Raw genomic sequence first — 25,898 nt, 5'->3', positions numbered from 1 at the left:
GAAGAGTGAGAAAGCCACCGAGGTAGGGTGTGGGGCGGGAGTACCTGTAACAAAGCTCTGGCTAGTCCACCTTTAAGGATGTTCTCCTTGGACCTGCGGCATAAATTAAGGATAAAGGACAAAGAAGTCTATTCTCTGGAGATGGCATTTAAAAAATTGCCTAAAACCTCTCAAGATAAACTGACCAGTTATACACCAGTCTTGGTGTTTGTGATGTGGTTGTGTGTGCAGATGTGTGTGTCTCTAGCAGGAGGAATCTGGAGATTCTGAGGTGACTGCCAAGATGTTGGGAATCACAGGCCACAAGAAAGAGAAGTGGACTAAGTGTGGTGTTAGAAAACTATACTATATGAGGCGACTCTCTTAGACACTCATTTCAAACATTTTGTGTAAACTGAGGTTGGAGCCAGAGTCTGACTAAATCTCCCAAAACGGAACTCTGTAAAGAAGAAAAATAAGATAAAAAACCCAAACAAAAATCATCCCTACTTTCTCAATCAAGACAGGTAAGCAATTAGAACTCTAGAGCATGTTCCAGATCATGCTTACTTTGTTCTTTGTTTGCAGATACCTATGGGAAAGGACTCTACTACCTGGCCCACTTTTCTGTCAGCCAGGTGAGTGTGACTGGGCCTGTGAAGGGAGAATATAGAGTTCTACTAGCTTGCTAAGATGCTGGGAATCATGACATAAATCCACCTAGAATTCCTTCACTGTTCATCTTACTAGTTTGCAACTGCCCTATCCTCTAGACTTCAGATAGAGATATAATATGCTCCCCGGAAGTTTTCTGTGATTAAGCCCATTCATATTTCATCAGTAGCTTATTCCAATTCACCAAGCACGGGTGGACAGGCTGTTTCGATGTTTTGTAGCCCTTATTCCTATGTCGCCTTGGAATGGTGAGCATATTTTGTGACTTCTCCACATGTGGAATATAAGGTTCCTGATAGCTGAGATTCTTTGTCTTCTTAGAGTTGGTGTGATTCTAGAGACCCTGCCAGTGCTTAACCAATGCCAATTTGGATGGTAGTTGGCAATAGGAGATAGAATGCTAAAATCATGGTCTCACTATCCAAGGTCACAAGGGGGGGCTCTTAAGTTATCTTACTTCATGGTCTACATTTGTGCCTAAAAAGAGGTTGTGAAAAATTTGAACAAATTTTGCTATTTTTTCCCCCTCTGGTTTCTTTTATCCCAATTGACAGAATACGATGCACAGTCATGTAATTTTCAACAAATACATCAGCGATACAAACCCTTTGAAACTGGGCTACATTGAGATCTGGGGAGTGGGCAGTGTCTCCGTTTCCAGTGTCAGCATCTCTGTGAGCGGCGTGGTTATAACACCCACCTTCTCCTACAACTCTACAACACAGGTTTGTGACCAGTGAAAAGTCCAGATGGTATTTCCCAACCCTGAGCTACCTAGGGCAGTTCCGTCCTGCTTCCCTTCGAGATGATACCCTCTCCTGCAAAGCCCTTCCCGAATCCCTCTGTGTTCCGTGTGTCAGAGCGGACAGCACAGAGATGAAGGGAAAATTCAGGGTTTATCATCATTTGGAATTGATGGTCTGGATCCTTACTTGTCATGTATGTCTTCTTGTCTGCAAACCTATGTAAAACTTTGTCTTTGCCTCAGATATCTACTTCTCAAACAGCTTGCACTACCATATTTCATCAATTATAAGACACCATCAGTTAAAATTTGCTCCTTTATTTCCCATGCCACAAAGAAAGAAAAAGTCTTACAGAAGTATGATTCTATGCTTTCCTATCACTTAAAACTTCTAGTTTAAAAATATAGAAAGCTTTACAAAATTTCTTTAACCAAAGATTTTTATCATTTTACTATGATACTACAGAGGAAAATGTTGGGTGGAGATACATAGACATTGATAAATCTGCATCAAGGTAATTTAGGAGAAGGAAACTCTGAATGTGAAGAAATATTAGAAATATCTTAACCGTTTTATATCATTTAAGTTTTTCTTTTATTATTTAAATTTCTAGGTAAATATTTTAAATTATTTTATTTGATTTATTATTATTTAGAAGAAAAATATGTGGCCCGAATTGGTTAAGATATTTCCTCTGAACTATCAGAGGTGTTGGTGATACATCATTTCATAAAAATTCTTTCAGTGCTGTCTATGCAGTTTACTCCAAAGCCACTAAGATCCTTTATACAAGTTTTCATCGTAGCATGTTTTTTGATTTTACTGTCAGCCAAGATTCATATTCCTTTCTAAAATAATTCTTAAGTGGTTTACAGTCCATCCATTCATAACACCAGTAGTAGCAATGAAGTTCACACGTGTACAAACAGTTGTCAGGAGGGCTACTTGTTCACAGTAATTCCAAGCCTGTTGATTGTAAGACACATTCTGATTTCATGAACGTTAAGTATGTGAAAAACCTGCACCTTGGATTTAATGCAGAGTTGTGGTTCCGGTACCTAGCCTCATGGTAAATGGGCTCTTTTCTTGCGTGCTTACTTCTTGCTTTTTTCAGAACTTTCTTTTTTCATAATCCTTCCTCATTACGAAGCCTGAAATGAAAGTTTTCCTTCAGTTTGTATTTCTTATTTGTTTCCTCATTTTTGTGGTTTTCTTGTCAACCAACTTCCCCAACTCAACCAAGAGCTTACAAAGGATGTTGCCCAATTTTGTTGCTGACAAACAAGCTAACTACTGCACATGCAGTGAAACTTTATGGAAAGTATTTGCCTAGAAAAAAACACTGAAATATCGGACTCTTACTGGGCAATCATCAAGGCGCCATAAGGGAAGAGGAGAAGCAGGAAATAAAAGGAGGGCTCCGAGGACATTTTCTCCAATTTGCGCAGTTGTTTCTCTGCAGTGGTTGTGTATTTCATTATTTAGGGTCTTGTCGTCTTTTCCCTACATACTGAATGATTTTTATACTCTAAGGGATTAAGAAACACCCTTCTCACCTGAAAATCTTAGGGCAGTCTGGAAGCTAGGCAATGACTTGTGAAAGTGTATATGGACCACTGGCTTGTATCTGATTTGTTTGACTGTAGGAAACTTCAATCACCAGTTGCCCAATGCTTTTTCTTTGGTTCCCAACAGGTGTTAAACATTGATGTGACCAGCAGAAACCTCAGCTTACATAATTTCACTTCATTGACATGGAGAGCACTGTGAATTTTTAGAGCAAGATCCTAACTACGAATGGCTTTAATACTACTTATACTTCATGCTCATAAAATTATTGTGTGTTGCCAATCGGTTCATGCCCAGTACAGCTAAAATATTTTCTTGGTTTTGTTTTATGTTCTGTCTGTGTTTTAGCCCTGTGCTATAGGCAGTAGGGAGGTGTGGAAAACTGTGGGTTACCTTGATGTCTCTCTGTGATTAGTATGGTACTGATGGCTAATCATACATATACTGAAGACGCACTGGGTCCATGATGAAGCATGTGTGCGTGTATATGTGTGTGTGATTAGGGGATGGGCCCACTCTTGCTAAATATACAAGCTACAGCTTTCCAGGATAGTTCGGATCCTAGAGCTAACTAGCGCCTCAAGAAAGTATCCAGAAAGAACATCTGCCAGATAGTTATAGGGAGATGGGATAATTTGCTGAGAGCATGATATAAGGGGAAGAAAAGGCAAACGCAGGGAAGGTAAGCAGGAAAGATGAGAGAGAACAGATGATGAGGATAAAAGTGACCATGACAAGTAAGAAGATAACATACAAATATTAGGAATAGTAGCCTCATGGGAAGGAAAAAGGAAGAGCTAGCTCATTTGAAAACAAGAGGAGGGGCTAGGGGAAATCCTTAGCCTATGGGAATAGGGCTGGGGTGAGATTTAAGCAGGCAAAGTTGAAGGAAGGAATTTGAATGTAAAAAATAACTTATTTTTGCTGTGGTGTGCTTTGAAATGTGTAAATCTTATTTCTCTGCTCTGTGCCTAATGTATATAACCACAGTTCACACAAATGCATGCAACTCATGTGCCAACTAAAAATAGGCAAGCAGATTTACGAAAGGTTTTGAATTTTGTGGTAATTTGACTGTGGGTAATCTCACTTAGGCATTAAAACTTCTTTTTATTCAGCAAACTCTTGTGAATTGGTCTTGTTCTCTTCAGAATCAGAGTTCCTGCAGGCTAATCCACCAAACAAATGATCAGATTTATGGTTATTCACCCTTTTTCTTATGCCTCTGGCATGGGTTTTTCTTAGATTTAGGTTTGTGGGAGAGTGTGCTTGGATGTTTGTTGTTTTTTTAATCATCATAGAAGTTACTATACTTGGTAACGTAACTCTGGCAAAAACAGAATTTGCAACATTATTGGTTAAAACACTAGATGGTTAGATTTTGGGATAAAGAAATTATATACTAATGTTCAACAGGGATATTTACTTTTAGTATTACTTGAAAATGAGTGTATTAGAGATGAATGTGTTTACTTTCCTACGTCTTTTTCTATCTTTCCCTTTTTTTATTGAAGTATAGTTGATTTACAATTTTGTGTTAGTTTCAGGTATACAGCGAAGTGATTCAGTTTTATATATATATGTGTATATATATAATTTTTTCAGTTTACTTTCCATTATAGGTTATTATAAGATATTGAATATTGTTTCCTGTGTTATACAGTAAATCCTTGTTGCTTATCTATTTTATATATAGTAGTGTGTATGGGTTGATCCCATACTTCTAATTTATCCCCCCTCCCTTTCTCCTCCCTTCCTTCCTTCCTCCCTCCCTCCCTCCCTCCCTCCCTCTCTCTCTCCCTCTCTTTCTTTCTTTCTCTCCCTCCCTCTCTCTCTCTTTCTTTCTTTCTCTCTCTTTCTTTCTCTCCCTTCCTTCCTCCCTCCCTCCCTCCCTTCCTTCCTTCCCTCCTTCCTTCCTTCCTTTCTTCCTTTCTCTCTTTCTTTCTTATACCAGGGAGTCAGATTCTACTTGTTTACTCATGTGTCAGTGCCTCCATAAGGCTACATAAAAATAATATAGGTAAGTTAGCTTAGTATTCTAATTATCAAAATAAGAGGCTTTTGGATGAGAGGTTGCACTAACTAGGCAACTAGTGAAACATGGAAAAACAACCACAGGGATCCCTTGATCAAAAAGATGGGAAACTTGTCAGCTATCCTTTGATAAACCCAGGAAGGCTACCAGCAGGAAAGAATTATTTACTTGATATATGAGAAATATGTTATCATCAAGGACATATTGCTAGAAGTTGGCTCTGGTTGCTACAGAATGCTCAAGGAGAAGATTTCTGACTAGAGAATCCTGATTGCCAAGTCTCTGAGTGAAGCATGAAAGGGTTTGCAACGTTTGTAGTGTCAGGGGCCCTACGGACAGTCTAGTGGCAACTGTGGAACCCCTCCTAAGAATGATGTTCGTAAATGCATAAAGTAAAATGCATACTATTGTAAAGGAATCCTATTGTATTAAAATACAGTTATGCAAATATTTAAAAAATGTAATACAGTAATACATGAGGTGTTTTTAAAAATTATCACATTAAATAACAAGATCTAGCAAGTGGAACTAATGTCGTAATGTCAGTGTGATGAGCAGCATAAACAATATTTTGAGATATCTACAATTTTTTTTTTACACTTTATTTTTTTAATCGACGTATAGTTGATTTACAATGTTCTGCCAATAGCTAACTTCACTGTTCCTTCTCACTAATAAAAAATGGGAAGATACTGGCTCACAAGCTTGTCTCTTCCCTTCAAAATGTCTCTGTTACTTTTTCATTGGTCAGCACAAGCATGTGACCTAATATCTTCCAGTTGCTGGTTAACAAGAAGGGATGGTGAAGCCAGCTGTTTTCTGCACTTTAGGAAACAGATTATAGCTGGGATTGTCAGTTAGCATTTAATGTGAATGATGTCACAAGTGCACACAGGGTGTGGGGAGTTAAGAGTAAACTATCACACAAAGAATAGAAAGATTTGTGTAACAATAAATCTCCTTTCTTGATCTTTTGCCAACGTATTGTCCCAATTTGAAATGAGATCCAGGTGCATTTTCCCTTTTAACAAAGGCTCTCTTGTACTAAAGCAAAAGATACGGTGTCTATGTCATTCTAGGAGTTTATAGAGGCAGAAACCAAGTTTCTGTGCGTGTGTGTGTGTGTGTGTGTGTGTGTGTGTGTATACTGGCCATGCACTGAACATTGGAAGCAAACATGGACTACTATGGGTACTATATTACTTAGATGCCATCAAAAGATGGCATACCCTCATATATTGCTATGTATAGAATATGCAATATCCTACATATACTGTGTACCTTCATATATTGCTGATGGGAAGGTAAAATGTTGCCACTGCTTTGGAAAACAGTTCTGCAGTTCTTCAAAAAGTTAAAGCTAGAGTTACCATATGACCCATAAATTCCACTCCTAAGTATATCCCCAAGAGAATTTAAAATATATGTCCACACAAAAGCTTGTACATACATTTTCATAGCAACATTGCTCATAATAGCTAAAAAGTGTAACCAACCCAAATATACCATCAACTGATGAGTGGATAAACAAAATGTGATATATCAATACAATTGATATCATCCAGCCATAAAAAGAAATAATAGACTGATACCTGCAGGTACCTGATACCTGCAACAACATGAATAAACTTTGAAAACATTACACTAAGTGAAAGAAGCCAGACACAAATGGCCACGTACTGTATGATTCCACTTACATGAAATATTCAGAATAGGCAAATCCATCAAAACAGAAAGTAGATTAGTAGTTGTAGGAACACAGGAGAGGCAAGCACACGGCTTCTTTTGGGATGCAAATGTTCTGGAATTAGATAGTGGTGATGATTGCGCAACTTTGTGAATATACTAAAAACCACGGAACTGTACACTTTAAAAGGATGAATGTCATGGTATGCAAATTATATTTCAATTAGAAAACCCTACTTTAGCTAGGTTAAGAAGAAACAATTTTTTAAAAAAGATATTAGTGACTCACTGAAGCTCCAGGAGGGCAAGAGCATCAGGTTTGTAAGCTACGTGGTCAGGGACCAGACATGATTACCCAGTGGGATACTCTATTTGCCACTTCCATTAGTGCATGTCTGGCAACTTGCACCCCAATACTGAGCATAGGATGCTACTTGGTCCCCTGTTCCTGCTGCCTCTGAAATGATGCCCCTCCAATGTCCTGGAATCCACGTGGCACTTCCTCCTTCCCTCCGCTTTCTTCCGGATCTCAGGCATATCTCATTGGCCATGCCCAGGCTCCTTGCCTCTACCTTGGCTAAAAGGAAGACTGTGAAAGAGAATGTCTAGCCTCTTCCTTGGAGAGGCGGAATTCTCAAGGTGGGAAGATGCTGAGCAGTCAGAAAGCATGACAAATATCCAGTAGAGGTGTCTTCCCACTTTAAGATAATACAATTTCCATTTTAATGGTGTTTCTCTTATTAGGATACTTGGTGGGGATGCTTATTTGAATTAATGAAAAGCTGAGTTATACCAAGAGAACTTGGGGAAATAAAAATGGAGAAAGAAACAGTGTGATGAACCAAGCATTACTCATTCTTTCACTTACTTATTCAACAAAGCTATGTATTTAAAAACATCAATGGACATTGGGTCGAGTACTAAGCACAGGAGATACAGAGGTGAAGAAAATGGCTAAGACCCTGGCTCTTGAGCTCTTTAGGCTACATGGACAGACAAGCAAGTATAATACAGTGTGACAAGCAAAGTAATCAGGTATGAACAGGAACACAGAAAAGGCACAACTATTAGACAAAACCCCACCTTCCCCTTTTATTAGCAAATGGAGCTTTCCTCATGCCACTAGGAAAGTAAGGGCCCTTTTCTGGTCTTTTGGAAACTGCGCTCCTCTCCTCCAATTGCCACCCACTTTGTAGGGCAATAAATCAACCCTGGCAGAAGCTGACTACATCCACCCAGTTACCTCTGCTCAGTGGTCCTCCAGAACCAGCAAAGGACAGACACAGCACATAAAAAGACACGGCTATGAGGTGAGTACTTTTCCCCATGTGCATGGTTCTCTGAACAAGGAGTGTCCCTTTCTTCTTGTAAATGCCTCTGTCTCCTCTGCTCAGTGATCTGGACAACCTGTACTGTGTTTCTGGACCTGAACCTGATTCTTGTTCCCTTTCCACGTTGAGGAGTGGGGATGAGATAGTGCATGGAGGCACGAGCTGACCGGAGAGGAGAGGGGTGTGTGTGGGGGGGTGGGGGGTGGGGAGGGTCTCAAGTGCAATGTTCCTTTCCCAAGGAGAGAAACCAAGGAAAGAATAAACAGATGGGCTTCTTCTGGTAGCTAGCTGAATGTGGCATGGGTTGGGAGAAAGGTGAACTTGTCTCTTGGCAGAGAGGGAGATGGTTATCCAGTCCTTAAGGTTTTTGAATAATAACCAGGATTTTCATTATGCTAAAATTTTGTTTGACACAGAAAAGCAGCTTTGGGCAGGGAGGGTTTCTAAGTAGGGAAGACTTTCTACCTTCAGTAATCCGCACTCCTACCCTCTGCGTGGATGACAATAGTTCCAATGGCAGGAAAATGCCCGGGGTTGTCCGTGGAGTGTCCTGAACATCTGGAGTTCCAGGTGCTGAACCTGCTTCCCCAAGAGGATTAAGGAGCTATGGAAGAGGTGCTTACTTTTGGTTTGTAGAGGCTGGAGAGAAATGTCTCCCCATGGAGAGAGAGAGTATTTGGAGGAGGAGGCTAACTGATGGACAGTGTGTTTACTGTGGTAGTGAGTCATGGGCTGCAGGTACAAGAAACTAGCCAGGTACTGCGAGCATACAGAGTGGGTCCCTCAGGTCGCTTTTACTGCCTGAAATTCCAGCATCGGAGAGTTAGTCTCTAGGTCTCTAAGCTCTTGAGTCTAGGAGACATGGTGGAGAGAGTGAGAATATTCAAGTACCAATTTATTTTTTATTTTTTAACATCTTTATTGGAGTATAATTGCTTTACAATGGTGTGTTAGTTTCTGCTTTATAACAAAGTGAATCAGTTATACATATACGTATGTTCCCATATCTCTTCCCTCTTGCATCTCCCTCCCTCCCACCCTCCCTATCCCACCTCTCTAGGTGGTCACAAAGCACCGAGCTGATCTCCCTGTGCTATGTGGCTGCTTCCCACTAGCTATCTATTTTACGTTTGGTAGTGTATATATGTCCATGCCACTCTCTCACTTTGTCACAGCTTACCCTTCCCCCTCCCCATATCCTCAAGTCCATTCTCTAGTAGGTCTGTGTCTTTATTCCGAAGTACTAATTTAAGAAGGAGGGCGTCTCAGTTTTTGCCTCAGTTCCATGACTAACCGTGGTTAGACAAAATTCCTTAACATTCATTTATAAAATGTGAATCATGACATCTGCCTGATCAACCTTGATACAGGGATTTTATGGAAACAATCATATGAGATGTATCTTCTGGGGATTAAACTTTTGGATAATTTAGGCCAGTGGAGAGACACCTGATAGATTTAGGCAAATAGGAAAGAATAGTTAATAAACTCCAACTTCAATGCCAAACCCCAATCCTAAACTCCATGTTGGCAAATTGGCTGTAGATCTTTGCTCCTCACCCCCATTTCACAATTAAGGTGCTTCTTTTCTTGGCTTATTAAATATTAACCTAAAGGCAGCCTCAGTTGAAAAGTGAAGCTATACACATATGAAAGTGCTTGTAGAAATGGTCATGACATTGGGCTGGTGTTGAGCAGAGCAGGGGTGCAGGGAATGGAAAATTAAAGGAAAGGCAAAGTTAAAAAAAGAGAGAGAAAATTCTTTGTCCCTATCAGTTTATAGATTGTCACTGCATAATTGTTGGTTTGGTACAGCTGAAACCCAGAGGGAGAAGAGGCTGAGCAGCTGGGCATGGGAGGTGTCATGATGACCTTTGGTTACACAGCTAAAGAGTTTATGTTCTGTCTGGAGAACCACCGAAGACTAGAATATAAGAGAATGAAATGATCTTGTTCGTGCTGTAGAAAGATCAATCCTGCTGCAATGTGCAGTGGATTTCAGGAACAGGAAGAATGGAAGCAGAGGGCCAGTGGGGAAGCTGTGGTGACAGTTCAGGCTAGAAATGATGGCCTGACTAAAGCATTTCCAGTAGGAATGGAGAGGAAGGAACAAATTTGGAAGATATTGGTAAAGTATCTGACTGAACTTGTAGCTGGCTGTGAGAACTAACAGGAGAAGAGTCAAAAAAGATACCTAGGTTTTTGAAGAAATTGTGATTCTGTTCCTCAAGGTATTAATTATTTGAGAAGGAGCCAATTTGGCACAATTGGTAGAAGCTGGGATCGAGTTATGGGGAGAGATGATTTCATGTTGAAACAGGTTGAATTTGGTTAAGTCTGTGGGAAATCCAAGGGAGATATCTAATAAGCGGTTGAATATATGAATCCAAATCTATGAGCTAGAAATACAGGTTGGATTGTCCTCAGATATTATATGAAGTCATATGAGTGGTGGAGATGGCTAAAGGAGAGTGAGCAGTGGACCTGGGATGAAATACAAGGAATGTCAACATTCCACGAAATAGGAGACTACAAAGAAAGTTGAAGAGGAGCCAGAAAAGTAGGTGGAAAATTAAGATCGAATGATAGCAAACGATACAAACCAGAATTTTAAAGAGGAGGGAGTGGTTGATAGGGCTATCACTAAGCCAGTGCTCATCGTATTCAGCAGCTAAACCACTTGTGACCTCGGCAGGAGCAGTTTAAGTGGAATGCAGGAAACAGAATCCATGCCAGTAATAGGTGAGGAAGGTAATGCAGACAGTGTGGAATTATCTTTTTGGAAAGTTACCAAGAAAGGAAAAAGAAAATTATAATGGTCTAGAGAAGAATACAAAGTCATCAACAGAGTTTAGGGTGATTTGGGTGAAAGAGCAAATTCAAAGGGAGAGGTTGATCATGCAAGAGAGAAGAAGGATATTTGGTGGAATAAGATTTTTGAGAAATTCAAAGGCTTTGAAATCTAGAGAATAGACACTAGGATTATACTTAGACAAGAAGAGGGAAAACTCTTTCATTGAGAAGAGAGGGGAAAAAATTAGAACTTATCTAAATATGGATAATTTTTATAGAGAAGCTTGGGTTGAGAAGTAGGAGGATGAAACAGTTTCTGCAAAATACTTGTCTGTGATGTTGGAGATAATATTGGCTGGAGTAAGAGTGCAGGTGACAGAGGTGGGGGCTTGAAAAGAAGGATCAGTGTTTGAAATTTCTGCTGTGAAAAATGAGAGGAGCTGGCAAGATTGTCAGCCTGCAGGCCCAGGATGTTTGGGAGATTATAAACTCAGGCATTTACATTGGGCCAAGTGCATAAACCCAGAGGGCAGATATTTGGATGGATGGTTCGGTATAGCAGATAAGGGAGCAAGGGAGATGACAGCAATAATAGATATTGAGGTCTTAGGTCAGTTAGGGGTGAAAGCCAGGAGGGGCTAAGAGATGAAAAGGAAATGAAAGAGAACAGAAGCTTTAATGTGATCAGAGAATAAGGAAACGATACAATGAGAAGTTAAAAAGCAGGAGCTTCTGACCAGTAATATATATATATATATATATATATATATATATATATATATATACCTATACCTATATGTATATATGTGTATATATATATTATATATCTGACCAGTAAACAGGAGGTAGAGGTTAAAAGTTCAGAAGTGGAACAATTCTGGGGGATGATAAATTCCAGGGAATAGCCAATGTATGGGGATGATGGGAATGGAGTGGTGACGAGTCGCTAAAGTTCAGGGCTGTCACAGAATTGTGAGGCATATATGTATATGTGTGTGTATATATATATATATATATATATATATATATATATATATATATATATTATAATTAGAGTGGAAAAATGAATACCTCCAGAATCTGACCTCATTTTGTAGATTAGGAAACACACATCCAAATTGTTGAAATACCCATCAGTCAATATAAAACTAGGGCAAGAATTGAAGTTCTTCAATTCCCAGTTCAGTTCACACCCTCCAAAGTACCAAATATTTTGAAACTTGGGTCTAGGCCTGATCTTTAGAGCTACTGTGAGCCACTAAATGTATATGGATTTGTGTGCTGTGAACATACAAGGAAGCATGATGTTGAAGATCAGGATTAGGTTCATTTTTGTTACCAGATTCTTAAAAGGATTAGTGAGCTCTAAACAGTTAAACACCTCAGCATCATGGCATGGGAATTGGAATAAGAAGACCTGGATTCAGGTTTTGCTACTTTTCCCCTCCCTGAGTGGACCTTCCTGTCTCTGCCCAAGGAGGGTGTGAAGATCAAAGTGGCATCTAGAAGTGCTTTGTGAGCCACCTCAACCCCTCATCTCTCTTTCTCCCATGCTCAATTCCATTCCTCCCTTCCTCCCTTCAGTTCTTTATGTCTGATATATTTTTCCTTAGACAATACTCAATCCCTCTGCCGACAAAAAGGGCAAGAGTCCTGCAGGTGTTGGATGCACTGACTAAAGTTAATCGGAGACACTGTGATGAGTGAAAACAAATACTCTCCGGATTACGTAAAGCGTAAAGCTGATAATCAGCTCATCTTGCAAAGGAGTTCACATCCTAATGAGGATGCCTGTCTGTTCTTCTGGATTGGTGGGGTTTTGTGGCATACTTCAATCCTGTTATCTGTGTCCATCTAGATGTCGAGGAAGCTTAGTGTATTGGAATTCCTTCTGATCATCTTCATCCTAATTGTATTGGCCGTAGATATCCTCTTGCTGCTTTTTGTGTTGGAGAGCCCTTCAGGTAAGGGAGATGCTTGTGGCTGCTGGATTGGAAGGATTGGAACAGAAGTCCCCTCTGGATGCCAAAGACATCCTTTTATTTCTTCATTCTTCAGCATGCCACCACATTGCATTATTCAAAATATACATCCACAATTAATTTAAATAAATTTCCAAATGGTGTGTTCTTTTTCTGCAACTAAACCTTGAATGCTAGTGATATTCGAGGTTTCACAAGTCCCATTTGATGCAATTTTAACAAGATGCAAAATTAGGCTCATCAGAAGCCTGTTCTTCAACCTAGAGTCATGTCATAATAGAATCTTCAAGAAGAAAGAATAGTAATGGTGCCCAGTCACTTTACATTATGGAAAAGGAAATTGGGTTACAGGGGAGTTAAGGACTGATTAACTTGACCTAAATATGTCAATTACAATTAACCTCCAGCCCATATTCTGATTAAATAGCTGTGATTTCTTCATAGATACTTTTGAAACTCTTCTCTCACAGAAACATCAAACAGAATGTCTTCTCCTTCATGCACACTTTATACTCTAGATAATAATATATGCAGTACAAAAATATATTCTTAAAATGAATTTGAGGTTTATTTTGCTTGATAAACTCACTTTATAAATGTAGATTTAGCATGCAGTGAAAAGAAACTGTACCCAGAGCAGAACCCTACCTACTCAATCTGTTTTCACCACTCTTCACAGTAAACATTAAGGCACTTTCTAGGAACATTACTATGACTCTGTAAGATGATATGAAAAATACAGCTCAAAATGGATCACAGGTCAAAATGTAAGAGCCAAAACTGTAAAACTTTAAGAAAAAAAATAGGTATAAATATTTGTGACTTGGATTAGGCAACAGTTTCTTTGATATGACACTCAAAAAAGCATAGCAACCAAAAAAAAAAAATAGGCAAATTGGACTTAAAAATCAAAAAATTTGTGTTTCAAAGGACCCTATCATGGAAACAAAAAGACAACCCACTGAATGGGAGAACATATTTGCAGATGACATGTCTAATAATGGTCTGGAATCCAGAATACATAAAGAAATCCTGCAATTCAAAATTAGAAGAAAAATAATCAAATTTCTAAAATGAGCAAAGAATTTAACAGACATTTCTTCATGGAAGGTCTACAAATGGCCAATAAAAAACTAGTCAATATCATCAGTTATTTGGGAAATGCAAGTCAAAACGAAATACCCTTCACACCAACTAAACTGTCTATAATAAAAAAAGACAGACAATAACAAGTGTTGTTGAGGATGTGAAGAAATTGGAACCCTCATCCACTGCTGGTTGGAATGTAAAATAGTGCAGCCACTTTGGAAAAGAATTTGACAGTTCCTCAAAAAGTTAAAGTTAACTATATTACTTAGCAATTCCACTTCTACCTATATAATCAAGAGAATTTAAAATGTATGTTCACACATAAACTTGTATGTGAATGTTCATAGCAGAATTTTGTATAATAGTCAATAAGTGAAAACAACCCAAATGTAGATTAACTGATGACTAGATTTTGAGAAGGGTTATATTCATATAATAGAATATGATTCAGCCATGAAAAGGAATAAAGTAGAGTTACATGCTGCAACATGGATGAACCTTGAAAACATTATGACAGGTGGAAGAAACCAGATGTGAAAGGCCACATATTTTATGATTCTGTTTATATGAAATGTTCAGAATAGGCAAATCCATAGAGACAGAAAGTAGATTCTTGTTTACCAGGCACTGGGAGAAGAGGGGACTGGGAAGTGACCACTAATGGGTGTGTGTTTCTTTTTGGGGTGATGAAAATGTTCTGGAATTAGATGGTCGTGGTTGGTTGCACAACTTTGTAAAATACTAAAAGCCATTGAATTGTACATTTTAAACAGGTGAATTTTATGGCATGTGAATTATATTTAAAAAAAAAAAAACAACTCAACAAAAAGTAAATGTGTTTAACCCTTGGAGAAGTGTTAAACATTCTACGCAGCTACTAGTGATCACTGACTGGAGAATTGGCTGAAAGTCTGAAACTGCTTCCTTCCTGGAACTGTAATTACACTACTAATTTTCAACTTTGTCCTTTAATTTCTGTGCAGATACTTCATTTATTCCGGAGTGCCCAGAAACCCCCGAATCAGAAAGGATAGACTGCACCCCTGGCCAGGCGGTGACAGAGGTCAGAGGAAAAGGGTCCCTGCTGTTGGTCTGCTGGGTTTTATTGAAAAGAAATGAGTATGTGAAGTGGGGAAAAGGTGGTGATGGAGTGGATATGGGCCTCTGATTTGTTTGGAGTTCTTTCTTTCTTGCCTGATGAAATAAACAGCAACACTAAGGAAGTTAGGGAAGCAGCCTGGGGTAAAGGGAAGCGGAGGAGAAACTAACAAAAGTGTTGGCCTGTGGGGTCTAAAGTCCAGAGTGGAGGGAGAATTCTCAGTGTTGCTAAATGTGTCATAGTGTGATTCCAAGGATAGCCATGGAAAGGTTAAATGTTTGAGGGCTAGACTATGTATTTCTTGAGAATAGAGGCCATCAAGCACATATGTATGGCTGAGTCACTTGTAGAGCTCAAGTGACTTGTTATAACAAGAGTCATCTGAAATCATGTTATTGGCAAGCCATCCCAACGAACATGTGCTAAAAGACATAGGTTTTCTACCTGAGTAGCTTCCACAAGAATATCAACTATTTGAACCCTGCTTCGTTGTGACTTAATGACTTTATCATAAAGGTGTACATATTTAGATTGTATTTCTTTATTCTATATTCTATACTCTATATCCCATAATATCCTATTGGGATATTAACTAGGACTGCATTAAATTTTGGGTGAAATATAGGTAATAATGACATAATTTTAAATCTTCCCATCTTAAAAACATAGAAAGTCTCTCAATTTCAACTCTTTTTTTATATACATGCATATTTCTCAATTGTTTTATGTTTCTCTCCATATACATTTTATTACATATGCATTATGAAGTTTTTTCTTCCTAGATATTTCATATACATAGTTTCTATGTCATCCCATTCATTATATTTTCTAACTGGTGCTTCTTTTATTACTAATGATTATCTTATATTTATTATATTTATTTTATATTATATTTATATATTTATATTATACTATATTATGTTAATTATATAATTGACCAACTTAAATTTCCTGTTGTTTCTAAAATGGTTTGTAGCTCTTTTTATTGTTATTAAGCATACAGTGATATCCTAGGCAAATAATCATACATAAGAATGAAATTTCCAGTTCATAGGGTATGTACATGTTTATCTTCGGTGATATAGCAAAAAAGTTCTTTCAAAGTATTTGTGCTAATTTACATTCAGTTTACTCTAGCATTAAATATGAGTTAATTTGCTCTACATCCTAATCTACTCTTGGTGTTTTCTCCTTTTTCAATATAAACATTCTGTGGTTTTAATTTGTATGTTCCTCATGACTAATGAAGTTAAACACCTTTTCATATGCTGATTGGCTAGATGGATAATCGTATTTGTGAAGTGTCCTTTCCATTTCTCTTTTTGTCCAGTTTTTTCTATTGGGCTGTTCATATTTTTCTTATTGCTTTGTAGTATTTACATATTCTGGATGCAAATCTTCTGTTTATATAAATTTTAAGTATCTCCCTATGCTGTTGTTTTTCTTTTAACTCTCTTAATGGTGACTTTTGATGAAAAATAGTTCTTAATTTTAACAAACCCACTTTATCAATTTTATATGGTTAGTGCATTTTGTATTCTATTTAAAAATTTTTGCCTACTCCAACATTAGAAAAATATATTCCTATTTTTTTCTCTAAAAGCATTGTTGTTTTATCTTCCAAATTTGATCTTTAATCAATCTAGAATTGGTTTTTGTGTATGGTATCAGGTAGGAGTCCAGGACATTTTTTTTTCTTGAATTTCTAATAGACCCATCACCACTTACTGAAATTACCATCTTTTCCCCTCTGCATTGTAATGCCACCTTTACTAGAAATCATATGTTTTTATATGTGTGGATCTGTTTCTGGAATCTCTATTCTGTTGCATTGTTAGTTTGTCTGTTCTTTTGCCAGTACCACACTGCCTTCATTACTATAGCTTTATAGTAAGTCGTGATATATAGTTGTGTAAGTCCTCCAAATTATTCTTATTTTTCTTCAAGATTGCCTAGCCTATTTTTGGCCCTTTAGATTTCTGAATATATTTTAGAATCAGCCTGTCAGCTTCCTCACAAAACCTACCAGACATTTGATTCTGATCACATAAAAGTCACAGATTAATTTTGGGAGAATTGACATCTTTACAAGAGTAAATATTCTAATCCATTAATGTGATATATCCCTCTATTTATTAAGATTTTTAGTTTTGCAATTTTTGGTGTAGAGGATGAAATTTTTTCCAAAATTTTTCTAAGTACTTGATGTTTGATTTTATTTAAATATTATTTTTAAATTTTTCATTTACCTGTTGGCATATAGATTTAAAATTGATTTTTTGAATATTTATTAATCTTGTAACAGAAATCATATTAAATTTACTTATTAGTTCTGCTAGTTTGTCTATAGATTCCTGGATTTTCCTTATACAACAATGTTACCTGCAAATAATGACCATTTAAGATTTTCTCAAATGTGCACTTTATTTTTTTCCTTATAGCACTAAAGATGCTTTTTCCTTCTAATTTTTCAATACAGTTTGGGATATCTTATCTGAAAATCAATATGCAACTTTAGTAGGTTTTAGGGAATGGAACCTTCCGGAGACTGATTTTAAATAAACCTAAGAAATAACTTTTCAGTAAAATATTAACTCTAAAAGAGAATTTCTAATTTTAGAAGAAGTTGGCTACACATGATTCACAGAATTAAAGCATCTATCAGAGACTTTACTGAAAAAATCCTTGCATCAAATGGAAGTTGGATTAGATAATTTCCAAGTCAATTTTCAGTTCTCAAGTTCTATTAGTCAATAATTTCTGAGTGGAAAATGACATAAAAATCTATTTGGAAGGCAACTGGAGAGTATGCTTTAGAAAAGCTTGGTATTAAGGAAAGAGTAGAGATAGAGACTTGTTATGAGTCAACTGCCATAATCCAGGCATGAGTTTATGAGGGTCTGTGTTATTGTGTGACTATGGAAAGGGAAAAGAAAGAGATATGTATATCTCAAAGGTTTGACTTTTGGTGTCTGGGTTACAGGTAATGGCTTAAACCTGAAATAGGAATGTTAGGGTAGACTGAAGGCAAAAGTGTTATGTTTACCTGACTGTACTGGATTTCTTTTGTTACTGTTGTTTTTTTTTTATAGAGGTCGATAAACTTTGGAACAATTTATGGCAATCTAACTGACCTTTTAAACTTTACAGACCTCAGACTCAGAGGTAGAAGGGGTACTTAAATGTCTGCCTCAGATTTAGGAAAATCAGCTACCCAGAAGTTATCCAGAACCCCAAAACTCTTTCTCCACTGATCCCCTCCAACTTTTTTTGTTATCTAAAGAGGAAGAGGCAGGAATGTCAGTTATATATATGTGGAGAATTAGTAAGTACATTTAAGAAGATTGTATGGTTGTAATGTAATTGCTTTGTTTATAATGGGCATGAAACGTTGATTTCTTATATTCATATTGTGGTTTTTCAGAGCAATTACATTAGATGTTAGCATCTAAAATACTTGTCAGAAAAAAAGACAGGAAAAAAAATAAAATAAAATGCTTGTTAGTACTATATCTTTTCCAAATGAGTAGTATTGTGACCTATTCTTTTGTTTTTTAAATCACAAAATCTATACTTGGATATATTACTTTAATAAGAAGGATTCAGATGTTATAGTTAGGTACAGAAAAAAATAGGAAAGTCCTTATGCATAATGCTTTCTCTCTGCCTCCAAATCACCTACCCAGAATCAGGTCAATAGCTTGGTATGTATCCTTCTCTTGATCTTTCTATGCTTTTGCATACGTTATTTATATATTTTGCACATATATTTATATATTTTGGTTTTGTTTTAACATAAATTTAATTGTGCTATATAGCTTATTTTATAACTTGCTTTTTAAATATAGAGCATTATTTTAAAAATTGCTTGAGATGATCATATGATTTTTTTTTGGTCAGTATTGTAAATTACATTAAAAGATTTCTTAAGTTTGAACCACTATAGCATTCACTTGACATAACCCTTACTTGGCTATTTTGCCTTGATTCTTTTAATACACTAATTAATTCATATTGCTAACATTTTATTAAAATTTTACACATCTATGTTTTTTTAAGTGATATTAGCTTATATATTTTTATTTGATTGTTTACTTGGACTTTCCTTGTTTAGTTTGTTGCCAGAATTATTCCAGTTTAATAAAATGAATCAGGAAACTTTCTTTTTCCACCTTGTTCTGAAAATATATATATATTATATGAGAATATTTTATTCCCCAAATCATCTGGGCAAAGTATCATTTTTTTAGGGAAAGCTCTTTGACTATTTATACGATTTTCATAGTTAATGTCATTTCAGGTTTTCTGTCTCTTCTTATCTAATCTTGATTATCTAATATTATACTATTTGAAGATTTGAATTACAGTTTCACATTTATTGGTAAATATTTGTATAAATAGTTTTCTCATAATTCTTATTTATGTTAAGAAATCTTATGTACCTGTTGTCATTCTTCTTTTTTGTTCCTAATCTTATTTGTCTCCCTCCTTTTTAGTCAAAATAGGACGTGATAAGGTTTTGATATTTCTTAGGTCTTTTCAAAGAGTCTCCTTTAGATTTACTGATCTGCCAAACTAATACCAAAACATAGCCTCACACTATAGTAATTATCAGTGTGGAATTATAGCAGGAATTGATACATATGCCTTTCGAATGTAATAGGAAGTCCCCAAACACATATGCATATTGTGCATTTAAATTTAGTTTATAATAAAAGTAGAATTTCAAATCAGTAGTGGAAACAAGGTCTATTTCATGTGGTGTCTGGCTTACTTACTATGCTTGCTGACAACACCATTAGCACATGACCTTAGATGAATTTCATGTTTTGAATTAACGGTTGTAGATACGTGTTTCTTTTCTCTTTCATTAATTACTGCTTTTACTCATTAGTTTTTCATGTAGCTTTTATGGATTTATTTTATCCTTTTCTAGTTTCCTGTGTTGTATATTGAGTTGTTCATGATATATAACATTACTTTCTTTCCTTGATTCCCCCTTCCCTCATCTGTGTTCTCTTTTCACTCCTTTTGGAATCTTTTACTTGAATGTTGCTGTCTGAGTCCATTGGTCACTGGACTTACCCTTTCATACTTCCATTTCTTTACCTTTGTGTATTATGTTCTTGGATAATCCTAAACTTAATTAAAAATATTTTTGTTGCCTTGACACTTTTTTCTTTTATTGTTTCCTTTTTGTTATTCAGTCCAAATATGAAGGAGTTTTAAACCTTGCTGTTAGGTAGCTTAACTTTCAATATTCTTTGTTGCTTTCCTTAATGGAAGCAACAGCTGTGTGTCTCTTCTGAAGGTGGTAATTATTTTTATTTTGAAGGCTCGTAATGTTTATTTCTATTAACTTCTTCCTCCAATTTGTTTATTACGTTTGGTGCCTTTCTATCATGATGTTGGTTTCTCTCAAATGTTCAGTGGTTCTTGACTGTCATCTTTCTATTTCTTTATGTATGACTGCCTGTCCTATTTACTTTAGCTCACGCTGAGTATTTAGGAGAGAAGGAAAGGACTGCTAGAGAGAAAAATGGACACTTGGCTGGGGGTGGAGGCCAGGGCGGGGGCAGTTTATCAGCTACTACATCGCCATACCTTCTGGCTCCCAGAATCTCTCCTCAGTCCCATAGCCTATGAACAAATACTTCCAGATGCCCACCCATTAGCAAGAGCTGACCAATAGCTGTAAGGAATGCCTGATTGGCTGGCTAAATGTTCATTCTAGAGCTTCCCAATTAATTATCCAAAACTATAGCCCAGGTTCTCTTCCACTTCTCCGCACCTACCTGACTTGGAGCAGTTCTTTTTCTTTTGTGTTTTAGGCTATGAATATATGTTTTCCCTAGAGTTGATAAAGTCGATTTTCTATGTTTCAGGAATTTCATAACTTTTTTGGTCTGCTGTATTGAATTATATTTTGCTGTTCTAAAGTGGATTTGTCGTTATTTTCTTAATGGTACTTCCTTCAATTCATGTAAATTTAGTTGGGTGGAAAGGTGGATGCCTGTGCTTATTTCAACATTTTGGTTCAATTTGCCATTTATTTAATTTATTATATTATAACAAAACAAATTTTTATATAAATTAATCTGACATTTGTAGGATCTTTAGAAAATATGTCTCACCAAATAATAATAATTTAGAAAACCTATAATCAAACCACTCTGAGAAACCACAAGGTTTATTTTTACCTTGTGGACACTGTGAATTTTTTGATGTCACTGTCTGTCCCAGTTTGGTCTTCATTTTCTCTGTTTTGTTTTGCTTTTCTTTCCTTTTCATACTTCTTAGAAATGCATTTCTCCGTGCCATATTGTTAGCCATTTCCATGACTCTTCCTCATGAAAGTGCGAAGCGCTTGGTCCGGCATCCAGCTCACTGGTGGTGTGGATATTGGGTGCCTCCCGTCTCATTTCTCCTCCTCAGTGTTCTTGTCACAATGACCTTGTGGGTTTTCCGAGTCTGTCATGCATTGCTGCTTCCTCTGCATGGAGTGCTGCTTTGCTGTCCGTGGGTCTAACCCCTCCTGGTACATTAGGACTGGACTTACCTTTCACTTACCTGGAAGCCCTCCCCACCCCACTTACAGCCTTCGAGGCTGGATCCCATAGCTGGTGTGTGTGTGTGTTCCCTTAGCCCCTGGGCACACTCCACTGCAGCACGCATCATACTGAGATTGTCTGGATTTACTACGAGACTGTAAGTTTGCTGAAGGCAACAACTGTATCTTATTTATCTGTATTATTAGTTCCTTGTTTGGTAGGTAATAAATGCATATTGGATGGCTGAATAAATGTATGAATAAAAAAAGAATAAATACATGACCGAATGGAATTATGACCTGTCATAAATTCTTCTTGGAATTTGGTTATAAGTAAGTAGATGACCAATACTTTCCTTCTTCCATTTCATGTAATGCTAATTCTGTGCCGTTGTTACAGGAAGCCTGCAGATGGAAATATAAGTGCTGCTGGAAGTCTGTGCCAGATACTGATGTCCCCTGGTGCTTCTTCCCCAGGAACTGGGGCTATGAAGTCAGCAATTGGGTTACAAATACAAGCACAGGTGAGCACTGCCCTCATGTTGCCCCAGGGAATAACTTTGTATGAACCAGATGAGTTAACTGCAAAATAAAGGCTAAAAGCTTCTCTCTCTCTCTCTTTCTCCTTCCCCGACCTCTAGTGTACACTGCCCAGTTGAGAAGGTTGCCATCCCCATGTCTGTTTGGACATGATATAATCGACACCCTCTTCAGAGCTGAATATCAGACATCCAATCGTTTTCATTTTAAGGTTAGTTTGATAGTTACCATTGAAGACATCTCTGCAGAAAGCACAGCCTCTACTCTGGGTTCAGATCATTTTTCTTTATGCACTGCATTCAGCTCTGGAGGCCGGAGGTGCCTCTGATTCTCTCTGCAGCAATCTCCCGATGGGATGGACAGACAAATTTTTATTTGATGGGGGACATGTGATTGGGTGATTTCCTTTTTACAAATCAGGAAACACAGGGTCGAGAATTAGAAGCTATTCTTTTTGAGGGTTATTCGAGAGTGAAAATCTTTTGTAAAAGTTCTACAAGGAAGTGTCCCTTCTGTTTTCCATCTGACAGATCACTGATTTCAACTACATGTGCTATGAAGTCCCCCATGAAAATGTTAAGCTGTTTGATGGGACTGCCGATACCTCCAATTTGAGCTATCACATAGAAGTCATTCATAAACCCTTCAGCATCAAAATAATGAGGACCAGCAACAAAAGAGTCTTGTGAGCTTTTCAACACTCCGTATATCTTTGAATGTACTTCCCAGTGTCACTCATTCTGACTTAACTGCGGTTGGGTGAAGAGATAAGTATGACTTGGGAAAATGTTTGAACCTGATAAAATGTCAAAGCTTTTGCTGTAAATCATTAACACCTTTAATCTGTCACGACTGCAGAACAAAGAATACTAAAATGTGATGTGCTCACTTGCTCAGTTATATAAATACACTTGTGATTCACATATACTATGAAAGAGGTAACTTTATTATTGATATTTTGGATTACCATTTACACTGGAACTCAGCTTCACTGTTTATCATTCCGAAGTATTATTTCCTGAGAAACTTACCATCAAGCACCTAAGATCAGCTTAAGCTTAAATCATAAATTGTACTGGAGAAAATACAAGGATGATGTCAGTGAAATCTGTATTCAAATCCTAGCACACGTGAATCACCAGTCAGCTGTGTGATATTAGCTCACCTAATACCTAATTACCTCACCTCATCAGTCTCCGTTTCCTTGGACCTAGGAAGAGAATCAAAATATCCACTGTTGCTCTGTGTGCTGAGATGATATTCATAAAGCATCTAGAGAGGTGCCTGCAGGAAGTAGATGGACAGCAGATGTGAGGTTGCATTTACTCTCTTCCCTCAATCATCCGACTTGAGTTTCTGGCCTCACATCTCCAGTGCTGTGCTCCCCGAGAATCAAAGAATCCGAGACCCCCCAGAAAGCGCTTCAAAGGTAGCATACAAGTGGACGATGATGACACAGAAACAGCTGTTCTCCGAGTGTACAGGGAAAGGAGCAGACAGTTTGCTGGCAGAGAGGGCTGTTTGGTGACTCCCGCTCTTGCTCCGTGGCCCTTTCTCCAGGTTGGACACCGGCCTCGGGCCCCTCCAGTTTGCCCAGCAGTTCCTGCAGCTCTCCATCCGACTGCCCAGCGCCACCGTGTACGGGCTGGGAGGACACGTGCACCAGTAGCACGGGGACAACGTGGCCTGGAGGACCTGGCCCGTCTTCAGCCGGGATGCCGCCCCCCCCACCCCCCGAGGTGAGGTTCCCTTCCTCCTGCTGGCTGCCTACAGTGAGGAATACCTGCTCTCCTTTCCAGAAGGTAACCTGCAGAGTAAAGTATACCATCGAGTAAAGTAGCCTACAGAGTTATGTATTATTTTGCCCAATTTAGACCTGTTTGTGTTGGAGAATATTTGTTCTTAAGGTTTATAAACTCACAATCAGTAATATATCGATTTTTAAAAACATCTCACTATACCAGGGGTTCAGTTTCTGACATCACACAGGGATCTTTCGTAAAGCTTTCTGTATATTATGATCTCCATATCTTCTGTTCTTACAGCACCTACATTTATACACATTCTCTCTTTTTATACCAGTGCTCATCACAGCCCTGTGACAGATCAGTATCTTTTTAAAAATTTGAAACTTTTATACTACCTATTATATGTTAATTATAGAAAAATTAGAAAATACAGTTAGGCATAAAGAAGAAATTCAAAATTGCTCATAATATTATCATCTTCTGCCAACACTTTGTTGTAAATCATTGCAAATATTTTCCAATTAAAAAAGTAATTTGATAGAAGTATAATTTATATACCATAACATTTACCTGTTTAGTGTACAATTTAATTGTTTTTAGCACATTTACTGAGTTGTGCAACCATCATCATAATCCAGTTTCAGAACATTTTCAGCACCCCAGTAGGATCCCTCATTCCCTTTTAGACTTAAACTCATCCCCATCCAGTGCCTACTCCAGCCCCAGACAGTCACTAATCTACTTTCTGTCTCAATAGATTTGACTTTTTGGACATTTCACATAAATGGAATCATGTAATATATGGTCTTTTGTGTCTGTTTCTTTCACTTACCGTAACATTTATGAGGTTGATGGGAATTCCCTGGCGGTCCAGTGGTTAGGACTCTGAGCTTTCACTGCAGGGGGCAGTGAAAATTATCACTGTCTGAAATTATGTTAGGCACTGATGGGAGAGCAGGAATCACGCTTGCATAAAGCACGCTTGCCCTTGCCACATCGGCAACACTTAGGAAAGATATACCGAGTGAATGAATGTTACCTCTTTCCCTCCCCCAATGCTTGATACTGTTATTCAAGCATTTTCTGTAAATCCCAGGGGGCAGGTCCCTGATCGAGGAACTAAGATCCTGCAAGCCTCGCGGCTTACTAACAGTGTTCCATTGGGGGAATATACTGTATTTTGTCTATCCATTTGCCAGTTGATATTACTGTTTCAAAACCTTTTTGGTACAATACTAGACTACATCGTGTTGACAGAGTACGTGTTGTGCCTGGGTTTTTATTTTATTTTAGGGTGAATACAAAGATTTTCAACATATACTACTATTATTTCTTTTCATTGTTGTTGTCAGGGCATGATTACTCTGTACGGAGCTCACACATTCTTCTTGCGCCTTGAAGACACCTGTGGCTCCTCTTTCGGGGTTTTTCTGATGAACAGTAACCCTATGGGTGGGAAGCATCTTTTTCTCTTGGCAGGAATATGTCTTGGGATGCTGCTTTTATAAAAACGATTTTCATAGTGAAATCAATGTTTAACAGAAGGTATATTGGACCTACAATACTCTGTAGAAATTGGAACCCCAAAATAGGTTAACCTGTTTACGAATCCAGTTCATGCTGGAAGCTATTTTCATTGAAAACTGCTTCGGGGTTCTCTTTTGATGCAATGTTTCCCATAATATTTTGTAGATAATAGGCTCCATTGATAGACACCTTCCAAAGATACCTGTAGATTTTAACATGTAAACCATGCTGTCTGTCTGTAGGCAACATGGCTGTGTTTTGTAGGGTTTCTCATAGCCCACCCCTTCCCTAATGCAGAATGTTCTTCCTCCAGCTTCTGGACTAATGGTGCTCTAATAAGTGTTTATTTTTATTTTTTAATTGTAGTTAAGCTCATATAATAAGGTTTTTATAACTTTTCCTTTAGGTTAAATCACTCACAAATCCCAGACATTTGTATTTTTATATAACCAGATTAAAACAGAATTTGTCCTTCTTTTTCTTAAAAAAATCAATTCTTCATTAGTGTTTTACTCATTTAATATTTTGATAAACTTCAGCAATCAACCA

At 37.5% G+C, this 25,898-nt stretch overlaps 2 protein-coding genes across 5 annotated transcripts in view; both read left to right on the top strand.

Annotated features, from left to right (window-relative positions):
- MGAM (maltase-glucoamylase) overlaps positions 1–4,461 on the top strand; it is a 145,270-nt gene extending 140,809 nt beyond the window's left edge. For all 4 annotated transcript variants that reach the window (XM_057549689.1, XM_057549688.1, XM_057549687.1 and 1 more), the window contains 3 exons: positions 568–617; positions 1,209–1,379; positions 3,096–4,461. In XM_057549689.1, coding sequence (XP_057405672.1) covers positions 568–617; positions 1,209–1,379; positions 3,096–3,170 — 296 coding nt within the window. In that variant the 3' untranslated portion in view covers positions 3,171–4,461. The remainder of the gene's footprint in view (positions 1–567; positions 618–1,208; positions 1,380–3,095) is intronic.
- Positions 4,462–12,672: 8,211 nt separating this feature from the next.
- The window catches only part of MGAM2 (maltase-glucoamylase 2 (putative)), a 76,515-nt gene continuing 63,289 nt past the window's right edge, over positions 12,673–25,898 (top strand). Inside the window, 7 exon segments of the mRNA XM_057550439.1 lie at positions 12,673–12,778; positions 14,869–14,948; positions 21,935–22,058; positions 22,176–22,285; positions 22,605–22,759; positions 23,635–23,818; positions 25,175–25,274. Of these exon segments, the coding sequence (XP_057406422.1) occupies positions 12,673–12,778; positions 14,869–14,948; positions 21,935–22,058; positions 22,176–22,285; positions 22,605–22,759; positions 23,635–23,818; positions 25,175–25,274 (859 nt within the window).

Source organism: Balaenoptera acutorostrata, chromosome 7, assembly GCF_949987535.1.
Source record: "Balaenoptera acutorostrata chromosome 7, mBalAcu1.1, whole genome shotgun sequence".
Lineage (NCBI taxonomy): Eukaryota > Metazoa > Chordata > Mammalia > Artiodactyla > Balaenopteridae > Balaenoptera > Balaenoptera acutorostrata.
Note: the sequence above shows the minus strand (reverse complement) of the source record. Positions and strands in the feature narration are given on the sequence as shown.